We start from the raw sequence: 21,674 nt of genomic DNA, 5'->3' as shown, positions 1-21,674 counted from the left end.
TTATGGATGAATTAAATGGCTGGTATCATTAGTTACAAAAATGTCTTGACCTTGATGGAAATTAGCTTGAAAAATAAAGTTTACATTTGTTATTTTTATCTTTTAATTCCATTTTCCCATGAACTTTTTGAAATCCCCTCATATACACACCCAGTAATGGGATTGCCAGATTTTTAGTTTTTTGAGGAACCTCCATACTGTTTTCTATAATGGCTATACTAATTTACATTACCACCAATACTGTATAAGAATTCCCTTTCTCCATATCCTCACCAGCATTTGGTAATTTTTGTCCTCTTGAAAATAGCCATTTTAACTGAGGTGACACGGTATCTCATTGTGGTTTTAATTTGCATTTCCCTGATAATTAGTGACCTTGAGTAATTTTTCATATACCTGTTGGTCATTTGTATATCTTCTTTTGAGAAATGTCTACTTAGATCCCTGCTCATTTTAATTGGATTATCTGGGGGTATTTGCTGTTGAGTTGTTGAATTCCTTGTATATTCTGGATATTAGTCCCTTCTTGGATGAAGAGTTTGCAAATATTTTCTCCATTCTATAGGTTGCCTCTTCACTCTGTTGATTGTTTCTTTTGCTGTGCAGCTTTTCAGATTGATATAGTCCCATTTGTCTATTTTTGCTTTTGTTCCCTGTGCTTTTAAAGTCTTACTCATAAAATCTTTGCCTAGACCAATATCCTGAAGCATTTCTCGTATGTTTTCTTCTGGTAGTTTTACAGTTTGGGGTCTTGCACTTAAGCCTTTAATCCATTTTAAGTTGATCTGTGGATATGGCAAGAGAGAAAGGCCTTATTTCATTCTTCTGCACATGGATATCCAGTTTTCTCAACACCATTTATTGAAGAGACTGTCCTTTCCCCAATATACATTCTTAACACATGCACCACACCTTATGCCTAGTGTTCCATTATTGGAACTTGTGGGACTTATTTATATCCTACTGCTCAAGGTCATGGCAAAGGTCTGATTTTTCACACAAAAAAATTTGCAACCTCCAGCATAAATGGGTTAAGTAACACTGCCTTAAATTATCTTTGCCTCACTTTTTTTCTTTACCAAATATTATATATAGTAGTAGTAGTAACAGTGTGATCTCTTAGAGGTCTTATGAAGATCAAATAATAAAATATATGTAGAATATTTTGAGCTACTATTCTCATTATTACAACCTACTACAGTTTTTTTTAATTCATGGCATTTATATTATAAAATTTTATGCCTTTTTCTTATTTATTTATATTTTGGGCTTATTACTAAAAACAAAAGAAAACAAAACCTTTCTGCTTATATATTTAAATTTTTAAAAAAAGTATTTTAACTAACAACAAAACCAAGACTCAGTGATTCAATGCAGCAGATATTTTCAAGGGTGGTTGCCCAGCCCCAACCATTTGCTGAAACAAAGAGGATGATTCCACAGCTAAATCATTCCTGCCAGACCCTCCCTGGCCATGAATGATTTATCCACTCAGGGGATGATACCCAATCATAGTTGAGTCAATCAGATACTTTCTCCCAGCACCTACACTATTTTTGGTAGTGCTCTGAGAGGGTTCTCAAACCTGTTATCTCTTTCCTGCTTTTCCAGAAGCTGAAGAGTTAGGATCTGCCAATGATACCATGCAACGGCTCCCCTAGCATCCCTCTGATAAATTTACCTTTTGTCTCTAAGCTGGCCAGAGTTAATTTCCATTACTTAGGCGGTTGAGAGGGGTCACAGCTGAGTTCTAGAACACACCTCTGTCTGTTTGTGTTAGAGCTCCTTAATCCACATCTATTGAGAGTCTACTGTTTGCAAGCCATGACCAGATATGTGCTGTGAGGATTAGCAAGGCTTTGACAGGAAAAGAGGGGGTGTGGCATTATGAGAATGGAGAACAGCAGAAAAACACAGGGTAGATACAAGGAACTGAAAGCAATACAGTTTTACTGCAGAATAAGGCATGTGAAGGCACATGGTTGATCCTCAATAAATGTTTCATGAATTGATATTAAATTAGATGTAAAACTAGATAGACAAGTTGAGGATAAAGAACACATGGCTTCGAATGCCAACCTAAGGGATTCAGAGTTTACTCTCCTCAGAATTGGGACTACTGAAGACTTCTGAGCAGAAGAGCCCTATAATATGAATTGTGCTTTCTGAACACTAATATCTCACGCAGTCCTCATGAGTGATTAGCTTTTTAATGAGCTGAAATTTGCGTTTTATTTATGGCCAGATGCGGCAGCTCACGCCTGTAATCCCAACACTTTGGGAGGCCGAAGCCAGGCATTTTAGATCAGCCCGGCGAACATGGAGAATCCCTGTCTTCTACTAAAAACACAACAATTAGCTGGTCATGGTGGCACATGCCTGTAGCCCTAGCTTCTTGGGAGGCTGGGGTGGGAGAATTGCTTGAACCTAGGAAGCAGAGGTTGCAGTGAGTGAGCCGAGATAGGACCATTGCACTCCAGCCTGGGTGACAGAGCAAGACTCTTATCTCAAACGGAAAAAAAAAAAGTTATTTATGTTTCTAACTGGGAACATCTAGCAGCACATTTTACAAAAAATAGGTTTCATTTCAACGTCAAATGATACTTCTTTATGACTCTCATTAAAGAACTGAAAATACTTGCAAATACAGTATATTTGATAATTTCATCTTCTGATCTAGATCTAATCAAAGTTGTCAGCAAAATTAATTTAAGGTCAACAATTCTCTACTCATGTTAACCTGAGGGAGAGGTTATTGTGCTATTAGGACTATGTTATAACTGAGAAACTGTCAACTGCCTTCTCGTACTCCTCTAATGGAGACAACCCAAGTTTCAGAGAAACAGTTTATAAAGCACTCTATAACACAGTGAAGAGCATTATGCAAATATCTGGCATATGCAATCTTGTCAGCACGAAATGGGTAATTTAAACACAGTCCCTAATATCACTGTGGCACCCCAATTTAGAGAGCTATACTGTACCAACTTTGCTTTCCACCCACAGAAAGGACCAAGTATGAAGTTCTATAAACACCATTCTCCCTTAATTGAGGAACTAGTAATTGAAATACATACAAACTGATCGGCTTATTCACTATTTACATGGCCATTCAAAGTAATAAAATTTTAAAAGTAAATCTTATGTTGAAAAAAGTCAAGTGAAAAGCAAGATGTTATCCAACCAAATTAGATGTCTTTAAACAAAGTAAGTCTTTCCTTTCAAATAAGAAAGAGAACCAAAAAATTCAGCAATAGAAGTGTAATTCACATCAATCGCAGTGATGGTATACCATGGAATAGGAAAAAATAAGTTAGGAGCCATAGTTCAAATTTTTTCACACCTCTGCCTGTACTGTAACTTGTGAACTCTAGAACTTTAACACTTTCTGAAAGCTGAAAAGAATCCAGTAACTCGTACAGAGAACCTCATGAACAGTTCCTGAGGTACCACAAGCACCTGTTTCCAGCATGTTCCAGCCATGGACTGTAAGTGGACCTGCAAATGCTGCAATATCCAGGGTACCAAAATAGGGGAAAGGCGCCCAGGCACAGTCCAGGGGAGCTAGCTTACCTCAAGGCTGTGTTTGACAGGGATTTGGGAACTGAAGAGGAAGAAGGAGGAGGCAGGGTACAGCCTCTGCCCTACGGCCCCACACCCACCGGCAGACATCCATCCTCCCGCACCTCCCCCCCGCCCCCCTGCGGCGAGGGGTACTCACAGCTCTAGTCTCATACAGAACCAGCTTCTGGACCGAGCTGATAATGGGGGCGGCGGCCGAGGGCATAGCAGCTGCAAATGTGGGTCCCACAACAGGGCACGAACCGCCGGACCGCCCCAGGAGACTCGGCGAGAAAACTCCTCAGACCCTGGACATCAAGTCCAGCCAGGAACAACACCGCCTGGGCACTAAACCTATAGATGACCAGGTGTTTCCGGATTCCTGCGCCCCGCTTCCAAGCAAGCTCCGCCCCTCACGGCAGGAGCGGGGCTGGAGGACGTATCATAGAGAGGTCGGATAGAGGCTCCCGGGACCTGCGTGCTGCCAAGAGAGGAAGCGAAGGGCGCCATCTTTGGTAAGGACAGGAGGAAAACGTGGGCGGAGAAAAAGTCGACGGATTAGTAGAGTCTATTTATCTCCTCCCTCTCTTTGGAAAAAAGAGGAAGGTTTGGGATTGGGTAACTTCTTTTGAAAAGGATTCTCCGAGTTGCAGGATGGATCGTTGTGTTTTCCCTGCCCGCTGCTGAAAGCCGGCCCTCTGACAGTCCTTCACTGAGTATCAGTTTTCCCCTCACCTCTAATCCATGTTGTGCCTACGCTGTGTGGCCCAAGGAATTGTTTTAAAATCACCTAAAGCTGGAAAGTGTGGCTTTGCCACACGTTTGTGCCTGAGACTAGCCACTTGAAGTTTTCGACAGACTCTAGCGCAGTGTGGCGGAGCCGCGCTGGAAAGGAGGTTTCTTCATTTCGTGTGTGCTACATAAATGGGCATGCGTGTACCCCCCTTCCATAGTTGTGAAAATGAGTGCATTAGAAATATGAATGCCAAATTAGGTACAAAAGTGACTATTTCGAATTGGAACAGAAATGACAGTGAACTACAGCCCCGCCTCCCGAGGCCCCGCCCTCCAAGCCGCCGGTGCGCGGCGGCCCGAGGTCTCCCCGGCAACCTCCCAACAGCCCGGCGGAGCCCGTGGAGGCGGTTGCTGACCTGAGGAGGGTCCGCTGCGGCCAGGTAAGGAGGCTTCCCGCGGCCGGCTGGGTCGTGGTCCGCCCCAGAGGCACCTTGGTATCTGTTGCACGGAACCCTGCCTCCTGCGGGGACCCCCGACCAGCTCCTTTTCTTGCAAAACGGTCTTTGTAAATTCACTTTTTAAAACCACGTCTCCTTTCAACGACTAAAGTATTTATTCCACAAATATTTACTGAACACCTACTGCAAGAGTATAAGATGTAGGGGAGAGGCCGCTCTCCTAACTTAGGCGGCAATGCTAGGTTTTCCCAGGAAACCTCTAAACCTCAGAATCCTCCGCTAGAGGGCTTCTCAACTGCTAAGTGTAAGGAAGCTTTTTAAAAAAATTACAGAATTATAGCATACACAGATAACATTCATGTAATACGAAAGATCATATTGTAAATTAAAACTTGAGAAATTAAAAAAATGTTAAAGAAATACTTAATTATATGTTATTTTGCGCTTTTTCCCCCCTGTAGTTTGGTACTCCTTTTATTAAGAACTAGAAAGATGGCCGTGTCCGTTCTGGCATTTTGAACTTGGATCTTTTAGCTGGGAAAAATAATTAGCTGCGTTCTTTTTCATAATGAAACCAACTCTTCTGAATATTAGTTAAATATTTGCACAGTGTTTTTATGTAGGATAGCAGCTCTTAAAATACCTTAAGGTTTCTAGTTTTCGATTATTATGGTTTAGCACTTCCATTTTAACTTTGTCTTAATTTCTTTCACCCAGGATCAGATCCGAAGACAAAACTTTGAGGGAAGGTTGTTTATACGAGACGTAATCCCAGGAAACAGCAGCAGGGAGGGGAAGAAAACTAATAAAGGGAATATTACCAAAGAAGTTTCTTTGTGGGCTGAATTCTCTAGGGAATACTGGGAGGCATGTCTCAGTTATCCCCTCTTAAGGGGCAAGGAAGCTGGAGTATTTATTCGCTAACTCCCATCAGTTATTGGATGAAGCCTGATACGGCAGAACATTGATTCCCTAGAACTTCCAGTCTACCCTATGTTCAGGGAGAGTAGGTTCTGGCAGCTGGAGAGAGCCCATAGGCAAAAAGTCGCACATGCTGACATTTTGGAAGTTGGGCTGGTCGTGCATAGAAAAGATGTATGTCAAGTGGGTATGGGGAAGGCACTAATAGCAGCTGCTACATTCCACCCTTTGCAGCACTCATGTCCACTCTTCCTCCACATCAAGTTCACCCCATCCCGCCCTAATTCTTTAAGGTAGTGGCTAGTCTCAGTTTTTAAAAGAAAAGAACTTACACAAAAAAGATGAATGGGACAAACTGCAGAATCCTCTACTGCAATTAATCCAAAGTCTGTAATTGATCATCTCCTTCCTCTACCATCATTCTAGATTTTCCTTTCTCTTGGCCAACACTTCTGCTGGTCTGTTGTTTGCCCAGTAGGATAACGAGCTTTCATTCCTGAGGAGTGTAAACCCTTGGTTACTGTGTCATTGTCAGGTTTTGGTTGCTGCAATTACCCATTCACTGGACGTGAAAGCATCAAGAGCTGTCTCAGAGAATCCCCTGAGTTCAAGAAATGCATCCCCTATCCCACCTATCTAGCAGTTTGTGGCCATACCACCCTGAGCACCCCCAATCTCATCCAATTTCATAGCAGCAACCCTATCTCCATCTGCCAGTGCAATAACTTATGGGCTTGTGGAGTCAAAAATGACCAGCAGTAGTTTTAAGATTTAACGAAACCTTTACTGGGTCCCCTGATAGAACCGTCTTTCCACTCCACCAGACCCAGGACCTCTTGTTCACAAGCGAGGTGCAAATTCCCCAAGTCAGTCACTGAGAGTATTAGTGAGAGCGGTCACTCCTGCTTCCAGCCCTTGATTCAAAGCATATTCCTCATCTTGAAGTACATTGTCTCAAATCCCGCACAATCCCAGGCTAGCACCTTAGCTGTGCCTTTAAGAGGCCATTCCAACATTCTGTCAAACCAGCAGCTTCTAGGTGAAGTGGTAGGTAAAAAGGGTCCTCCGATCCAAGGCAATATTATATGAGATTTCATGAAGATAAATGAGACATACTCTAAACCTTTAGATAGTGGTGCTGGCCAAGGCACTGCAGGTAGGAAAAACAAGCCCATATTAGGAGCACTTGTCACTTGCCCCTTCAGAGGTGAAGGGGTCTTGTGTAATCAATTTGTTACCAAATGAATGTTTTGTCTCCTAAAGGGATTGTACCATAGTGAGGGCTCAATATGAACAGGTCTCAATTTGTAATCAATTTGTCACTGAATGAATGTTTTGTCTCCTAAAGGGGTTGTACCATATTGAGGGCTTAATATGAACAGGTCTCTGCCATGAACAGGTACAACATTCAGCAGCAGTAGTGTAGCTAAACCAGCCTGGTGAAAGGGGGCCTTGTTATGAGCCCATGCCTAGCCTTCATCACCTTCATCCCCACCACCATGCCTACTTCATTTACAAACCCATTATGCAATCATTGAGGTGACCAGAAGCAAAGATTGGCTTGTGTCTACTGGATAAATTATCCTATCCGCCTGGTTTTTTCAGTGCCTCTTCTGAGGTGGATGCTTTCTGAGATACAAATATCTATGTATTTTACATCCACTAATATTAGTTTTCTCTGCTGCATAGCGAATTACCACAAATTTAGCAGCTTAAAACACACATTTGTGATTGCAAGGTTTCCACGGCCAGGGGCCCTGGCATCACTCATCTGGGTCCTCTGCTCAGGGTTTCACAAGGCTGCAATCTGGTGTTGGCTGAGACAGCTTTCCATGTCACCCACTAAATGGGTCAAAACAGTATTCTTAAGTGTGCTTCATGCTCTCTTTGAAAACTAAAGAGGCCTACAAAATACTGTGCCTCTTTTTTAGAGGTTGAAGGTACAAGGTACAGTAACTCATCCTTTACCTTGGACAGAATGTCCTGGATCACTGGCCTTTTAAAACTTTACCGAAGTAATAAGACCTTCAAACTTTGTAGGTTTATCTCTCACTTTATACTGCTTATGTGTCTTTATAAGAGGATCCGGGACACTTGCCACTTCCTGCTCACTAGGTCTGATATTGTCAACATTGTGGATCAAGACCCCTTTATACTATATTGTCTCAAACAGCAGGAGAGTCCTTGGGTAAGACTAGATGTTCGCTGTCACTGCTCTAAGTGAATACAAATTGCTTCCGATCCTTTCTTCATGGGGATTGAAAAGAAGACTCACATTGCCAGATCATCAGCTGCATAAAAAATACAAGATACTGTGTCTATCTAGTAAAGATCTCATCCTTACAGCAGTTGCAACTGAGACTACCAGCTTGTTAAATTTGCAGAAGTCTACCCTCATCTGTTGTGCTCTAGCTTCTAAAAAAGCAAGATTGGAGCAATAAGCAGGATTATACATCTTTTAAATTGTTCGTATCACTCTTCATTCAGAATGATTTACTCTTGGTTATCTTGCCCAGGGGTAGAGGACCCAGTATGCAATGTCATGAGCTTCCACTTGGCCTTTTCTTTTTCTTATTATTATACTTTAAGTTCTGGGGCACATGTGCAGAATGTGCAGTTTTGTTACGTAGGTACACACGTGGTTTGTGTGCCATGGTGGTTTGCTGCACCCATCAACCTGTCACCTACATTAGGTATTTCTCCTAATGTTATCCCTCCTATAGCCCCCCCCACCCCCTGACAGGCCCTGGTGTGTGATGTTCCCCTCCCTACATCCGTGTGTTCTCATTTTTCAACCCCCACTTATGAGTGAGAACATGCGGTGTTTGGTTTTCTGTTCTTGTGATCGTTTGCTAAGAATGATGGTTTCCGGCTTCATCCATGTCCCTGCAAAGGACATGAACTCGTCCTTTTTTGTGGCTGCATAGTATTCCATGGTGTATATGTGCCACATTTTCTTTATCCAGTCTATTATTGATGGACATTTAGGTTGGTTCCAAGTCTTTTCTGTTGTAAATAGTGCCACAGTAAACATATGTGTGCATGTGTCTTTAGAGTAGAATGATTTATGATCCTTTGAGTATACCCAGTAATGGGATCACTGGGTCAAATGGTATTTCTGGTTCTAGATCCTTGAGGAATCACCACACTGTCTTCCACAATGGTTGAACTAATTTACACTCCTACCAAGAGTGTAAAAGTGTCTCTATTTCTCGACATCCTCTCCAGCATCTGTTGTTTCCAGATTTTTTAATGATCGCCATTCTAACTAGCATGAGATGGTATCTCATTGTGGGATTTGTATTTCTCTGACGACCAGTGATGATGAGCATTTTTTCCATATGTCTGTTGGCTGCACAAATGTCTTCTTTTGAGAAGTGTCTGTTCATATCCTTTGCCCACTTTTTGATGGGGTTATTTGTTTTTTTTTCTTATAAATTTGTTTAAGTTCTTTGTAGATTCTGGATATTAGCCCTTTGTCAGATTGATGGATTGCAACAATTTTCTCCCATTCTGTAGGTTGCCTGTTCACTCTGATGATAGTTTCTTTTGCTGTGCAGAAGCTCTTTAATTTAATTAGATCCCATTTGTCAATTTTGGCTTTTGTTGCCATTGCTTTTGGTGTTTTAGTCATGAAGTCTTTGTCCATGCCTATGTGCTTAATGGTATTGCCCAGGTTTTCTTCTAGGACTTTTATGATCCCGGGTCTTACATTTAAGTCTTTGATCCATCTTGAGTTAATTTTTGTATAAAGTGTAAGGAAGGGGTCGAATTTCAGTTTTCTGTGTTTGACTAGCCAGTTTTCCCAACACCATTTATTAAATAGGGAATCTTTTCCCCATTGCTTGTTTGAAGTCAGGTAGTGTGATGCCTCCAGCTTTGTTCTTATTGCTTAGGATTGTCTTGGCTGTACGAGCTCTTTTTTCATTCCATATGAAGTTTAAAGTAGTTTTTTCCAATTCTGTGAAGAAAGTCAATGGTAGCTTGATGGGGATAGCACTATAAATTACTTTGAGCAGTATGGCCATTTTCACAATTTGATTCTTCCTATCCATGAGCATGGAATGTATTTCCATTTGTTTGTGTCCTCTTTTATGCCCTTGAGCAGTGGTTTGTAGTTCTCCTTGAAGAGGTCCTTCACATCCCTTGTAAGTTGTATTCCTAATTATTTTATTCTCTTTGTAGCAATTGTGAATGAGAGTTCACTCATAATTTGGCTCTCTGTTTGTCTGTTATTGGTATACACAAATGCTTGTGATTTTTGCACATTGATTTTGTATCCTGAGACTTTACTGAAGTTGCTTATGAGCTTAAGGAGATTTTGGGCTGAGATAATTGGGTTTTCTAAATATACAATCATGTCCTCTGCAAACAGAGACAATTTGACTTCCTCCCTCCCTATTTGAATACCCGTTATTTCTTTCTCTTGCCTGATTGCCCTGGCCAGAACTTCTAATACTATGTTGAATAGGAGTGGTGAGAGAGGGTATCCTTGTCTTGTGCTAGTTTTCAAGGGGAATGCTTCTAGTTTTTGCCCATTCAATATGATATTGGCTGTGGGCTTGTCATAAATAGCTCTTATTATTTTGAGATACATTCCATTAATACCTAGTTTATTGAGAGTTTTTAGCATGAATGGGGTGTTGAATTTTCTTGAAGGCCTTTTCTGTATCTATTGAGATAATCATGTGGTTTTTGTCATTGGTTCTGTTTATGTGATGGATTACATTTATTGATTTGTGTATGTTGTACCAGCCTTGCATCCCAGGGATGAAGCTGACTTGATTGCGGTGGATAAGCTTTTTGATGTGCTGCTGCATTCAGTTTGCCAGCATTTTATTGAGGATTTTTGCATCAATGTTCATCAGGGATATTGGCCTGAAATTTTCTTCTTGTTGTTGTTGTGTCTCTGCCGGGTTTTGGTATCAGGATGATGCTGGCCTCATAAAATGAGTTAGGGTGGATTCCGTCTTTTTCTATTGATTGGAATAGTTTCAGAAGGAATGGTACCAGCTCCTCTTTGTACCTCTGGTAGAATTCGGCTGTGAATTCATCTAGTCCTAGACTTTTTTTGGTTGGTAGGCTGTTAATTACTGCCTCAATTTCAGAGCTTGTTATTGGTTTATACAGGGATTCAACTTCTTCTTGGTTTAGACTTGGGAGGGTGTATGTGTCCAGGTATTTATCCATTTCTTCTAAATTTTCTAGTTTATTTGTGTAGAGGTGTTTATAGTATTCTCTGATGGTAGTTTGTATTTCTGTGGGATCAGTGATGATATCATTTTTTATTGCGTCTATTTGATTCTTCTCTCTTATTCTTTATAGTCTGACTAGCAGTCTATCTGTTTTGTTGATCTTTTCAAAAAATCAGCTCCTGGATTCATTGATTTTTTGAAGGGTTTGTTGTGTCTCTATCTCTTTCAGTTCTGCTCTGATCTTAGCTATTTCTTGTCTTCTGTAGATTTTTAAATTTGTTTGCTGTTGCTTCTCTAGTTCTTTTAATTGTCATGTTAGGGTGTCGATTTTAGATCTTTCCTGCTTTCTCTTGTGGGCATTTAGTGCTATAAATTTCCCTCTACACACTGCTTTAAATGTGTCCCAGAGATTCTGGTACATTGTGTCTTCATTCTCATTGGTTTCAAAGAACATCTTTATCTCTAGCTTAATTTCATTATTTACCCAGTAGTCATTCAGGAGCAGGTTAGTTTCCATGTAGTTGTGTGGTTTTGAGTGAGTTTCTTAATCCTGAGTTCTAATTTGATTGCACTGTGGTCTGAGAGACTGTTATGATTTCTGTTCTTTTGTGTTTGCCGAGGAGTGTTTTTCTTCCAATTATGTGGTCAATTTTAGAATAAGTGCAATGAGGTGCTGAGAAGAATGTATATTCTATTGATTTGGGGTGGAGAGTTCTGTAGATGTCTATTAGGTCCGCTTGGTTCAGAGCTGAGTTCAAGTCCTGAATATCCTTATTAATTTTCTGTCTCATTGATCTGTCTAATATTGACAATGAGGTGTTAAAGTCTTCCACTATTATTGTGTGGGAGTCTAAGTCTCTTTGTAGGTCTCTAAGAACTTGCTTTCTAAATCTAGGTGCTCCTGTATTGGGTGCATATATATTTAGGATAGTTCGTTCTTCTTGCTGCATTGATCCCTTTACTATTATGTAATGCCCTTCTTTGTCTCTTTTGATCTTTATTGGTTTAAAGTCTGTTTTATCAGAGATTAGGATTGCAACTCCTGCCTTTTTTTGCTTTCCATTTGCTTGGTAAATATTCCTTCATCCCTTTATTTTGCACCTATGTGTGTCTTTGCACGAGATGGGTCTCCTGAATACAGCACATTGATGGGTCTTGACTCTTTATCCAATTTGCCAGTCTGTGTCTTTTCATCAGGGCATTTAGCCCATTTACTTTTAAGGTTAATATTGCTATGTGTGAATTTGTTCCTGTCACTATGATGCTAGCCAGTTGTTTTGCCCATTAGTTGATGCAGTTTCTTCATAGTATCGATATTTAATAATACTATTATTTTGCTAATATTTTATCATTTCCATTTTAAAATTGTATTTGATCAAGTAATATTTAGAAAAATATAGTTTTCTTTTTTCTTTTTAATTTTCGACAATTAGGGGTTTTTAAAATTCTTTTATCACTATTTTTAACATTATTTTATTGTGATCAAGAGATATGTCCCATGCTATTTTATTGTTTACATAATAGAAATATTCAATGGGTATATATAAATATTTCATGAGTATGAATATGTAGTCTACAAGTGCTTGAAAACAAGAGACAGTCTTCGTGCAAAAACAAATAAAAAAGTTATGACCTTATTTTTTTCTGATTGACTCCAAAAGAGTTGGACTAAGTTGAAAACTGTTCATGTTAAAATATTGAGGACTCGAGCTTCTCTGCTAGAAATCTGCTTAAGAGCAAATCAAAATAGCAAAAGGTTTCTGAAAACAACTTTAAAATAAATATATGTTCTTGCAGATATTTATAAAATATTACAAAAGAAAAAATGTAAAAACTACATTACTTTTGGAAAAGTTTTCTTCATGGAATTAACCAAAGCTTCCTAAAATATGAAAATATGAATCTAATACATTTAGCCAACATTACCTTTTCCATTTCTGGTAAAATTTTTACATGCACCTATGTTGCATATGCATGTACAACATATTTAACTTTAATTTGTTTTTTAATATAATACACACAAATCTGTGTATTTTTACGTATATATGTATTTTTTCCTTAAGTTAGTCTTTCAGAAACACTTTGAGCTCTCTTTTATACAACATATAGTTAGATTTTGTTTTTGTCTCAAACTAAGAGCTTACTATTATTTTTATAAATGAGTTAAACTTATTTGCAATTACTGACAAAATTCATGTGTTTAATGGTACAAAATGACTTCTGGGCTAAGAAAATTCACAGATTATTTCAATTGTTCCTAGTCACCTCCTCCAACCAAATTAGGCAAGTTAACAATCTTACCCTGTTTTATTGTAGTATTTTGTATCATGACTTCTCAGGAGAAGACAGAAGAGCATCCTTTTGCAGATATATTTGATGAAGATGAAACTGAAAGGAATTTTTTGTTGTCCAAACCTGTTTGCTTTGTTGTATTTGGGAAACCAGTAAGTTATCTCTTATTATTTGGTATAATTTTTTTTTATTTTTAAAATCACAATTTTCTAAGTTACCGTATAAAAATAAAAACCACATATTGTGCTCATTTTTTGAGCGTCTGATAAGTTTTCATTATATGACTTAAAATCTGACATAATATTGGTTATAAATTCATAACTCTCTCTCTTCTTATATGTTATAATTGAGAAGGAACCCAGACTATATTTAAATTTGCTTTTATATTATGAGGAAAGTAACTCACCAAAACACCGCACATGACAACTGTTAGTAGTGTGCGATCTGAGGTTACTTCAGACTTTATTTGCATATGAAATTTCCTTTGCAATTTGTTGTGAGGCTGTCTGGATATGTGAAGATAGGACACCATCCGGATGAGCCAGGAGGTTCTCCTGCTAATGTCTGAGATCCTGAGAGGCACTGTGCCTCAGGCTTTACCTACAGCGTGTTAGAGGACCTATGTGTTGTCTTTCCACAAAGCAGGAAAAAACCAAAATGGCTGTGGTAATAAAGTTTGCTTTTCTAGACATTTCTAGTAAGGAACTTGAGATAAGAGCTACTGACAGCCACTAAGCTGGTTAATTAAAGAGCCTCTCCAGCATAGCAGAGATTAAGAGCTGGATCCCATCCTTGACTTATTTTATGTGGACCCTGGGACAGGTACCAATAAATGGTTTCAACAACTTTCACTATGTTTCTAAAAACATAATAGGTTTTAAAAAGTCAACAGTGAAAGCAACCAGATGCAAATGTTACTTCATCAAAACGACCTTTTATCTTTAAAGTATGATACTTTCCAAAGATGTCAGTTAAAAAGGATCTTTTTGCTCATCAAAATTACTAAAATGGAAGCCTGTCAAAACATTCATGATTGTAAACTTTAGAAAGGAAATAAAATGATGACTCTCCAATATAATCACAATGATTTGTAATCAAAATTATAAAATTTGACAGTTAAAAGAGTGCAATACCATAATGGGATAGCTTCCTGATTTTAGGGCTATCTACTTAATTTTAAAGGGTCTATTTATATTACTTTAGGAGATGTGGCATATGCAAGAATTAGTAAAGAAAAACTAAACTATACATATCTAGGGTCTACTCTTCATTTTTTATGGGAAAAATTACTTTATAACATTAATGTAATAGTAACTAGCAATAGAATCTTTAAAAATTGGTATATCTGTTTCACTGGCAAGTGACTGTTCTGTTGGGCTTTAAATAACATTTTTCTTTTTAAGGGTGTTGGGAAAACAACATTAGCCCATTACATAACACAGGCATGGAAATGTATTCGTGTTGAAGGTAAATTTTATCTTTTTTCTCTAATAGTTTATTATGAAAACTTTCAAATATGCATAAAATGGAGATAATTATACAGTGAACGCCCATATACCTGGCATCTAGCGTCTGTGATTAACATTTTGCTATATTTGCTTTATCACACATTTGTCCACCTATCAACCCAGTGAATATTATCTGCTTGGGTTATTATTTATATTTAATTAAAATAATTTATTAATTAATATTTTTTTGGTAGAGACATGGTCTTGCTTTGTTGCCTAGGCTAGTTTCAAACTCCTGGGCTCAAACCGTCTTCCCACCTTGGCCTCCCGAAGTGCTGGATTACGGGTGTGAGCCACAACACCCAGCCCAATATTATTTTTATAACATCATCATCAATCCAATAATGTTTTGCCCTTCTGTTAGTCCTTGTTTTGTTCATAGAATTTATGAAATGTCATCAACTCTATTTTACTACCTCTAATTCTCTAATTTCGTAATTTAGAACTGTTTGGAATATGTGTGTTTGGATGTCTTTTTATGAAAGCTCAAATGAGATGGAACTCTTGCAGCTTTTCTTAGGAACATTTTTTATAACTTAATTGTCTTCAATGATAACTTTTATTTTTATTTATAAATTTTCTTGCATTCTTTGCAATATGTAAGACAATGAGTTGATATCTTTATATATAAATATTCTCTTAATTAATAAAACTATTTATGCCCTAATAGAAAAATAAGAAAAAGAATGAATAGACAATTCATAAAAGTAGAAATAAAAATAAACAATATAAGAAAAAAGAGTTTAATATCATTCTAAGAAATGTTCATTAAAATAACACTGATCCATATTTGCCTATCAAATTGGCAGTGAATCTTTACAGTTACTATAATCACTGTAGGTAAGGATGTTATGAAATGGGCATTCCACATGCTCTTGGTAAAATTGCGATCTGGTACAAGTTTTTTGGAAAAAAGTTTGTAATACGTAATGCACACACACAACTCTAAAAGTTTCTTCTTTCTCTGTTCAAAAAGTTTACTTCTAGGAAATCTTAAAGAATACCAAACGTCCCATAGATTATTAACAACTAATGATGTAACAACTCTCCTGGATCCTCCCCTGAATCATGCCCCCTGTCATTCCTATCCCAGGATGTCCTCTCTCAAGGAATGATACATTTCCTCTTTTAAAGGAAACAAATCATCGGAATTTCAGCCTCAAGACCCCTCTTTCTAATCTGTGTTTACCCATTTTAACATTTCTTGATTCATTTTCTTTTACACCATGTGCAAAACTAGTGGGCTTTGGATGTAATTGTAGGGTTATGAAAATCTGGATTAATTAATACCAGTGCATACTTTTGTAACTATACTTAATGATGTAGAAATCACTGTCATATACACCACCTGATTTCATCCTTACATTCTATTGTACACTACACAGTATGTATGCATCCAAGGTGCAGCAGTGTTTACGGAGTTAGCTCCCCCAGGATTCTTTATTTTTTTTATTTTTTATTTTTATTTTGAGACACACTCTAACTCTGTCACCCAGGCTGGAGTGCAGTGACATGATCACAGCTCTCTGCAGCCTTGACCTCGTGGGCTCAAGTGATTGCCCCACCTCAGCTTCCTGAGTAGCACAGACTATAGGCATGCACCATCACGACCTGCTAATTTTTTAACTTTTTGTAGAAATGTAGTCTCCCTATGTTGCCCAGGCTGATCTCAAACTCCTGGGCTCAAGAAATCCTCCTGCCTTGGACTCCCAAATTACTAGGATTGCAGACATGAGTCACCATGTTCGGTTCTCCAAGATTCTTAAGCTTAGTGAGTGGCAGAGACAAGTTCTCTGTGGAAGACATTCTGCTGCTTCTGCTTTGGTTAGGCTTAAATGACATAATATGCATACATTTGCATTGTAAATCATAAAGTGATGCACAAATGTTAATCTTTGTTACCACTTAGAAGACACTAGAATGTGTTTCTTATTTTGGTGATCCTAGTATCAGTCTGTATTAATATTTTGAATTCATGTTTTAGCTTTGCCAGTTTTGGAAGAACAGATTGTTGCTGAAACTGAATCAGGAGTTATGGTAAACAGACCTAAATTTCAAAGTAACTATGATTACAAAAATAAAGCTCTGTATAATAGATATATTATACAGTAATGTACAATATCTATGCTTGTCCTTAGTTGCAATCAATGTTGATCAGCGGTCAAAGCATTCCAGATGAACTTGTCATAAAGCTAATGTTGGAGAAGCTCAACTCCCCAGAAGTCTGTCACTTTGGTATGTTTATTTTAATATATTTACAGCCCACAAAGCAGCCTTAAAACTCATGCTTTACCTGAGGCAAAAATAGTTTCTGGAGTTGCCCTTTCTTTTGCCTTAGCACAGGAATCTCATTATCTCTATTCAGTTGAGCAGCTTGATGGTTTTATTTGCTTGTTTGTTTTTATTTCTCAGATTGTACATTTGTTTAAAAAATAAGTTTATATGACCCAATCTTCTTTAACATTGTGTTATCCAATAAAAGCATCAGAAATCTGCTGTGGTCCATCTTGCAGTACTGCTAACTCTGCTGACTGCTTCCTCATACACCTTGGGTAATGTCGTTAAGTCCTGACAAATGGCTAGGGTTGTCTGCATGAATCCGCACTTAAAAGGCAGGAATGGGAAGTGGTATGCCACCATCTTACTGTTGAGCTCCAGATATTTTCAGGCTTCATCCTGTTCATCCAGTCTGCCCTCTGACTCTGGACCTGAAACCTCTCCTGGTACTCAAATGGATGCTGAGCAAGGGCTTTGGATCTAATTTTTCAAGACAAAGACCACTGAAGCTCAAAATGATTGAAAAGAGCAAACTCTAATACCTCTTCTAAAGAAGAGAAGAAGAATAATGACAAGTTTGGGATAAAATTATCCACCTGAAATGGATTTATTGAATGAAAAAAGAAAAATTAAGAAAGTGGCTTTATATTCTTAGTAAGTTAGAAGAGGACATTGTAACTATTAATGCAGGAATAAAAATACAGGAAAGTAAAAACCATAACTGCCAAAGAAAATCAATGATGGAAGCAGCAAAAGCAGCCTTGTCAAACTGTATTGATTGGTCTCTGTCTATGGACAGAAAGGTACCTCTTCATATAGATCATACGTATAGAGAGATGATACACAGAATGTCCCATATCTATCCACATATGTAGATAGGTCTCTGTGTGGATATATGGGTTCTGTATATGATACATATATATAGATTAATATATATGGATTATAAATGCATTATAGTGTAAGTAGATAGATAAGGTTTGTCTGTAAACTACCTACCTGTCTATCCACTTACTACCTATTTGCTCAGCAGTGATAAAGAGATTGAACTTGGGCAAAATATCCAGAATATGGAAGGCTGGATAAGTAAAAAGGCAAACAGGAATCACAGAATTCCAAATTATCAGAAAGCAAACTATTTGAAACAGAAGTATGTATATAGGTAGGTAAGTAAATACCTATTTGTTAACCTCACTTACCTCTTGAAAAACTTGGATTGGTTTACATGGCTACAAAAAAGATGGCATAACTTATAAGTATTGGCAAAAGGAGAAAGAAAAAAAAAACAATACAAAGAAACTCAGTTGTGCCTCTCATGGTGTTCATAATGTTTTACAATTTTTATTAGGAAATAGTTCAAACAAAAGTAGAGAGATTAGTATAAAGATCCTTCCACTTTACCACCCAGGTTCAGCATATGTTCAAAACCAACTCTAGTCTAATCTCATTTCATCTACACTTCTACTTACTCCCTTCTCTCAACCTATGTTATTTTGAAGCTAATCCATATCATATCAGTTCATCTATAAAATGTTTCATTTATATTTCTAAAAGATCTTTTAGACTCTTAAAGCTATTACCTCATTACCATTGTCACACCTAAAAAATGGTTATTCCTCGATATCATCTACTAAACGGTCTGTGGTCAGATTTCACTAATTACCTCATAGATTTTTTTAGTTAATTTTTTTTTGAAGCAGGATCTAACCAGATTTCACATAATGTAAGTGACTAGTATGTCTCAAGTCTCTTTTTATCTATAAGTTTCCGCTACTTCTTTCTGTCTTCTTGTGTCTTCTCTGTTGAAGAAATGGGTCACTTGTCTTGCAGAGTTTCCCACATTCTGGATTTGGCTGATTACATTCCTCAGACCTCAGTACTTCCTGTATGCCAGTACTTGTCCTAGAAGCTGGCAGAGGAAAAGTGATATAAATGGTTTCTTGAGTCTGGGGACCACACCCTTACCATTTGCTTACATGGCCATGTTCTAGGCATGCACAAACAAGCTCATTTAAAGGCTGCAGTGGAGATGGAACCTAAAGCCCCTTCTGCCCAGCCACCCCTCAGCCCATCCTGTAGCATCCCCACAGGAATTTTTTTAGAACCTAGCACTCTGCTAAATACAGTTTGAAAGTCTTTGCCCAAATTCCCAGCAAGCCCTCTCATCCCGATGTTTGCTCTTAACCCGTAACCTGGTGGAAGGTAGAAGCAAAATTGGAAGTGAAGGGTTTTCAAAACAGGGATATAAACTTGAGTGAGAGGCTGGGTGAAGATGGATAATTGATGACTCCAAAATCCCTAACGAGATATGTGCACTTCCAGGGACATCACACAGCAGAGTATTGCCAAATTCATCTTAATTTTGTTTTATACTAGAGCCCTTTTATAATTTGTGTTTCCATCACTATTTTAAAAGGGCCTACACGATCTATAATTAACTTTTCATTCACAATCTATTGTATTATTTTGGCCTTTAACCAAAATCAGCTTCTCAAAGCTATGTCCTTACCCAAGAGAAATAGTAGAGTCAATACATGGCATCCTAAAAGCTCTTCACTGCTCCCTGCTTCTCGATTCTGGAAAATCTCCTTTTCCCCAGTGAATGAATAGCCCCAGTCTGGGCATTCCCTGCCCCGAGTGTATCATTATGAATAGCCTTGCAAGTCATTGGTCACCAATGTGTCCACTCCTATCAGCCTGGCCTGAGGTCAGATGGGTAGCAGGGATGGCTGGACACAAGGCTATATCAGCCTGGCCTGAGGTCAGATGGGTAGCAGGGATGGCTGGACACAAAGCTACCTGATGTCTCTGAATCTCTCATCACTTAGATCTGAAAGCAGTAGTCTGCCATCTTCATTTGTATGGAAATAGAAAATGCCTTCTCCTTCCCACTGTGCCAAGAAATGGTGGCAAAGTGATGGTATGGGCCTGGGAAAAGTCAGTTTCCTCTGGGTAGTGGTCTGGACAGTCTTACAGTTTCTCACTTGTTGGGCTAATGAGAGCTGGGCAATGGCCTACAAAGCACCTACTCTGCCTATGATAGAACATGCACAGTCTCCCAGCAAGGACTGGCTGGGGGTGTACCACTCCTCCATCTTTAGCATGGAAGGGCAAGGGCTTGGTAATGGTCTCAAGGACATGTGGGGGTGGGAGTGAGGAGTTCCTCATCTATACTTTCATCCTCACGTGTCTCTGGAATTGGAAAGGTTGACAGTGGACTCAGTAGTTCTGGTCTGTTTAGCAAGCAGTGTGTCCCTGGGATCTTCCCAGAATTGGCACTAGAGGACTAAGGTATTCCACTTTACATCTGCAATGATGAGACAAACTTAGATGACATAACTGTCTATCTTACACCTCTTCCTATAGATACACCCCTAGGCTCTGGAATGATAATACTAGACATCTCTCAGAGGGTAGAGCCCCAAAATTCATAGCTCAGAACATTTAGGCAGCCCAAATAATGGCCTTTCAAGAGAGAGCTAGATCCATGGAAATTACTTATTCTTCTGCCGCTTCCATCAGTAAAGGGACCAAGTATGAACATCATTCCAATATACATGTACACCAGAAGTTCAGCATTCCTGCAAACAGATGCACGTGGAATGCCTGATAAGCTCTCTGGGCAGTGGCAGTGGCTGTAGGAACAGGAAGGGTTTTGGCAAGCACAGCAAACAGAGTGCCAAGCATCTTTCTGTGATCACTTGTGATAGACAGGTGTTGGGAAGTATTGCCAGCATAGGGAATGGCAGGGAGATATTGTTGCTTTTGCTTACAAGGGAAGGGCATGAACTCTGGAGATAGATGGCCTCTGGAACTGTCCAACTTGGAGGAGTTAGTTGGGCAAGAGTTGAGTTCCATCCGGAGCTAGGCATGCAGTCCCCTTCACTGTAGTGCCCACCATCACAATGTGTCAGACCCGGAGTTAATGCCAGCCATCGTGTACCAGAGGAGATGCTGGTCAAAGTCTTAAAAACCAGTTCAAACATGTTAATCAAGTGAAAGCTAGACTCACAACAAGAGCAGAGATGCCAAACCAAAGAAGGGTGGTGTAGAGCCAGGAAAGCAGAAAGCAGAGAACAAGAAGAGGCAGGCAGAGAAAAGTCTGGCCCCATTCTTGAGACAGTACCGGCAGTGTCTACGTTTTTTCAGGGATGCACTGAGCTCATTTAATGAATCTCCAATAGGATAGATGCCTTGGGGATACCATGCTACATTTAAGACAATAGCAGGAACACGTAGGTAAGCCAAGTTGGACACTAAGGATTACAGCCAGACAAGAGAGAATCATAATTACAGTTCATATGTCCAAAACCAAGATGACAAGGTCTTTCTTTCTGCCTTTTTAAGTTAAATTAGGTAGGATTGCTTCTCTGGGTAGAGCCCAACACACTGTTAGCAGAAAGTAAAGTGATCAAAAAAGCTTAGGAGAAATTGTGTATGCCTAAGCATTAATTAGGTTTTGAATTAGCATGATGGTTCTTGGGTTCTTGGTCTTCTTCTTCTTTTGAGACGGAGTCTCGCTCTGTCACCCAGGCTGGAGTGCTGTGACTGGATCTCAGCTCACTGCAAGCTCCGCCTCCCGGGTTTACGCCATTCTCCTGCCTCAGCCTCCCGAGTAGCTGGGACTACAGGCGCCCGCCACCTCGCCCGGATAGTTTTTTGTATTTTTTAGTAGAGACGGGGTTTCACCGCGTTAGTCAGGATGGTCTCGCTCTCCTGACCTCGTGATC

General features: G+C 39.1%; 2 protein-coding genes across 12 annotated transcripts in view; one reads left to right on the top strand and one right to left on the bottom strand.

Annotated features, from left to right (window-relative positions):
• FIG4 (FIG4 phosphoinositide 5-phosphatase) overlaps positions 1 to 3,978 on the bottom strand; it is a 128,808-nt gene extending 124,830 nt beyond the window's left edge. For all 7 annotated transcript variants that reach the window (XR_012433346.1, XM_074036862.1, XM_005551566.4 and 4 more), the window contains exon 1: positions 3,722 to 3,978. Coding sequence is in view for 3 of the 7 variants with exons in the window: in XM_005551566.4 (XP_005551623.1) it covers positions 3,722 to 3,787 (66 nt within the window). In the remaining 4 variants the exon portion in view is untranslated. The remainder of the gene's footprint in view (positions 1 to 3,721) is intronic.
• Positions 3,979 to 4,676: 698 nt separating this feature from the next.
• Positions 4,677 to 21,674, top strand: part of AK9 (adenylate kinase 9) — a 174,707-nt gene continuing 157,709 nt past the window's right edge. For 4 of the 5 annotated variants that reach the window (XM_074036850.1, XM_045391667.3, XM_074036851.1 and 1 more), the window contains exons 1-5: positions 4,677 to 4,736; positions 13,187 to 13,314; positions 14,566 to 14,629; positions 16,655 to 16,707; positions 16,809 to 16,905. In XM_074036850.1, coding sequence (XP_073892951.1) covers positions 13,198 to 13,314; positions 14,566 to 14,629; positions 16,655 to 16,707; positions 16,809 to 16,905 — 331 coding nt within the window. In that variant the 5' untranslated portion in view covers positions 4,677 to 4,736; positions 13,187 to 13,197. The remainder of the gene's footprint in view (positions 4,737 to 13,186; positions 13,315 to 14,565; positions 14,630 to 16,654; positions 16,708 to 16,808; positions 16,906 to 21,674) is intronic. The other variant, XM_065543206.2, reaches the window with a different exon arrangement.

This window comes from Macaca fascicularis, chromosome 4 (genome assembly GCF_037993035.2).
Source record: "Macaca fascicularis isolate 582-1 chromosome 4, T2T-MFA8v1.1".
Classification (NCBI taxonomy): domain Eukaryota; kingdom Metazoa; phylum Chordata; class Mammalia; order Primates; family Cercopithecidae; genus Macaca; species Macaca fascicularis.
Note: the sequence above shows the minus strand (reverse complement) of the source record. Positions and strands in the feature narration are given on the sequence as shown.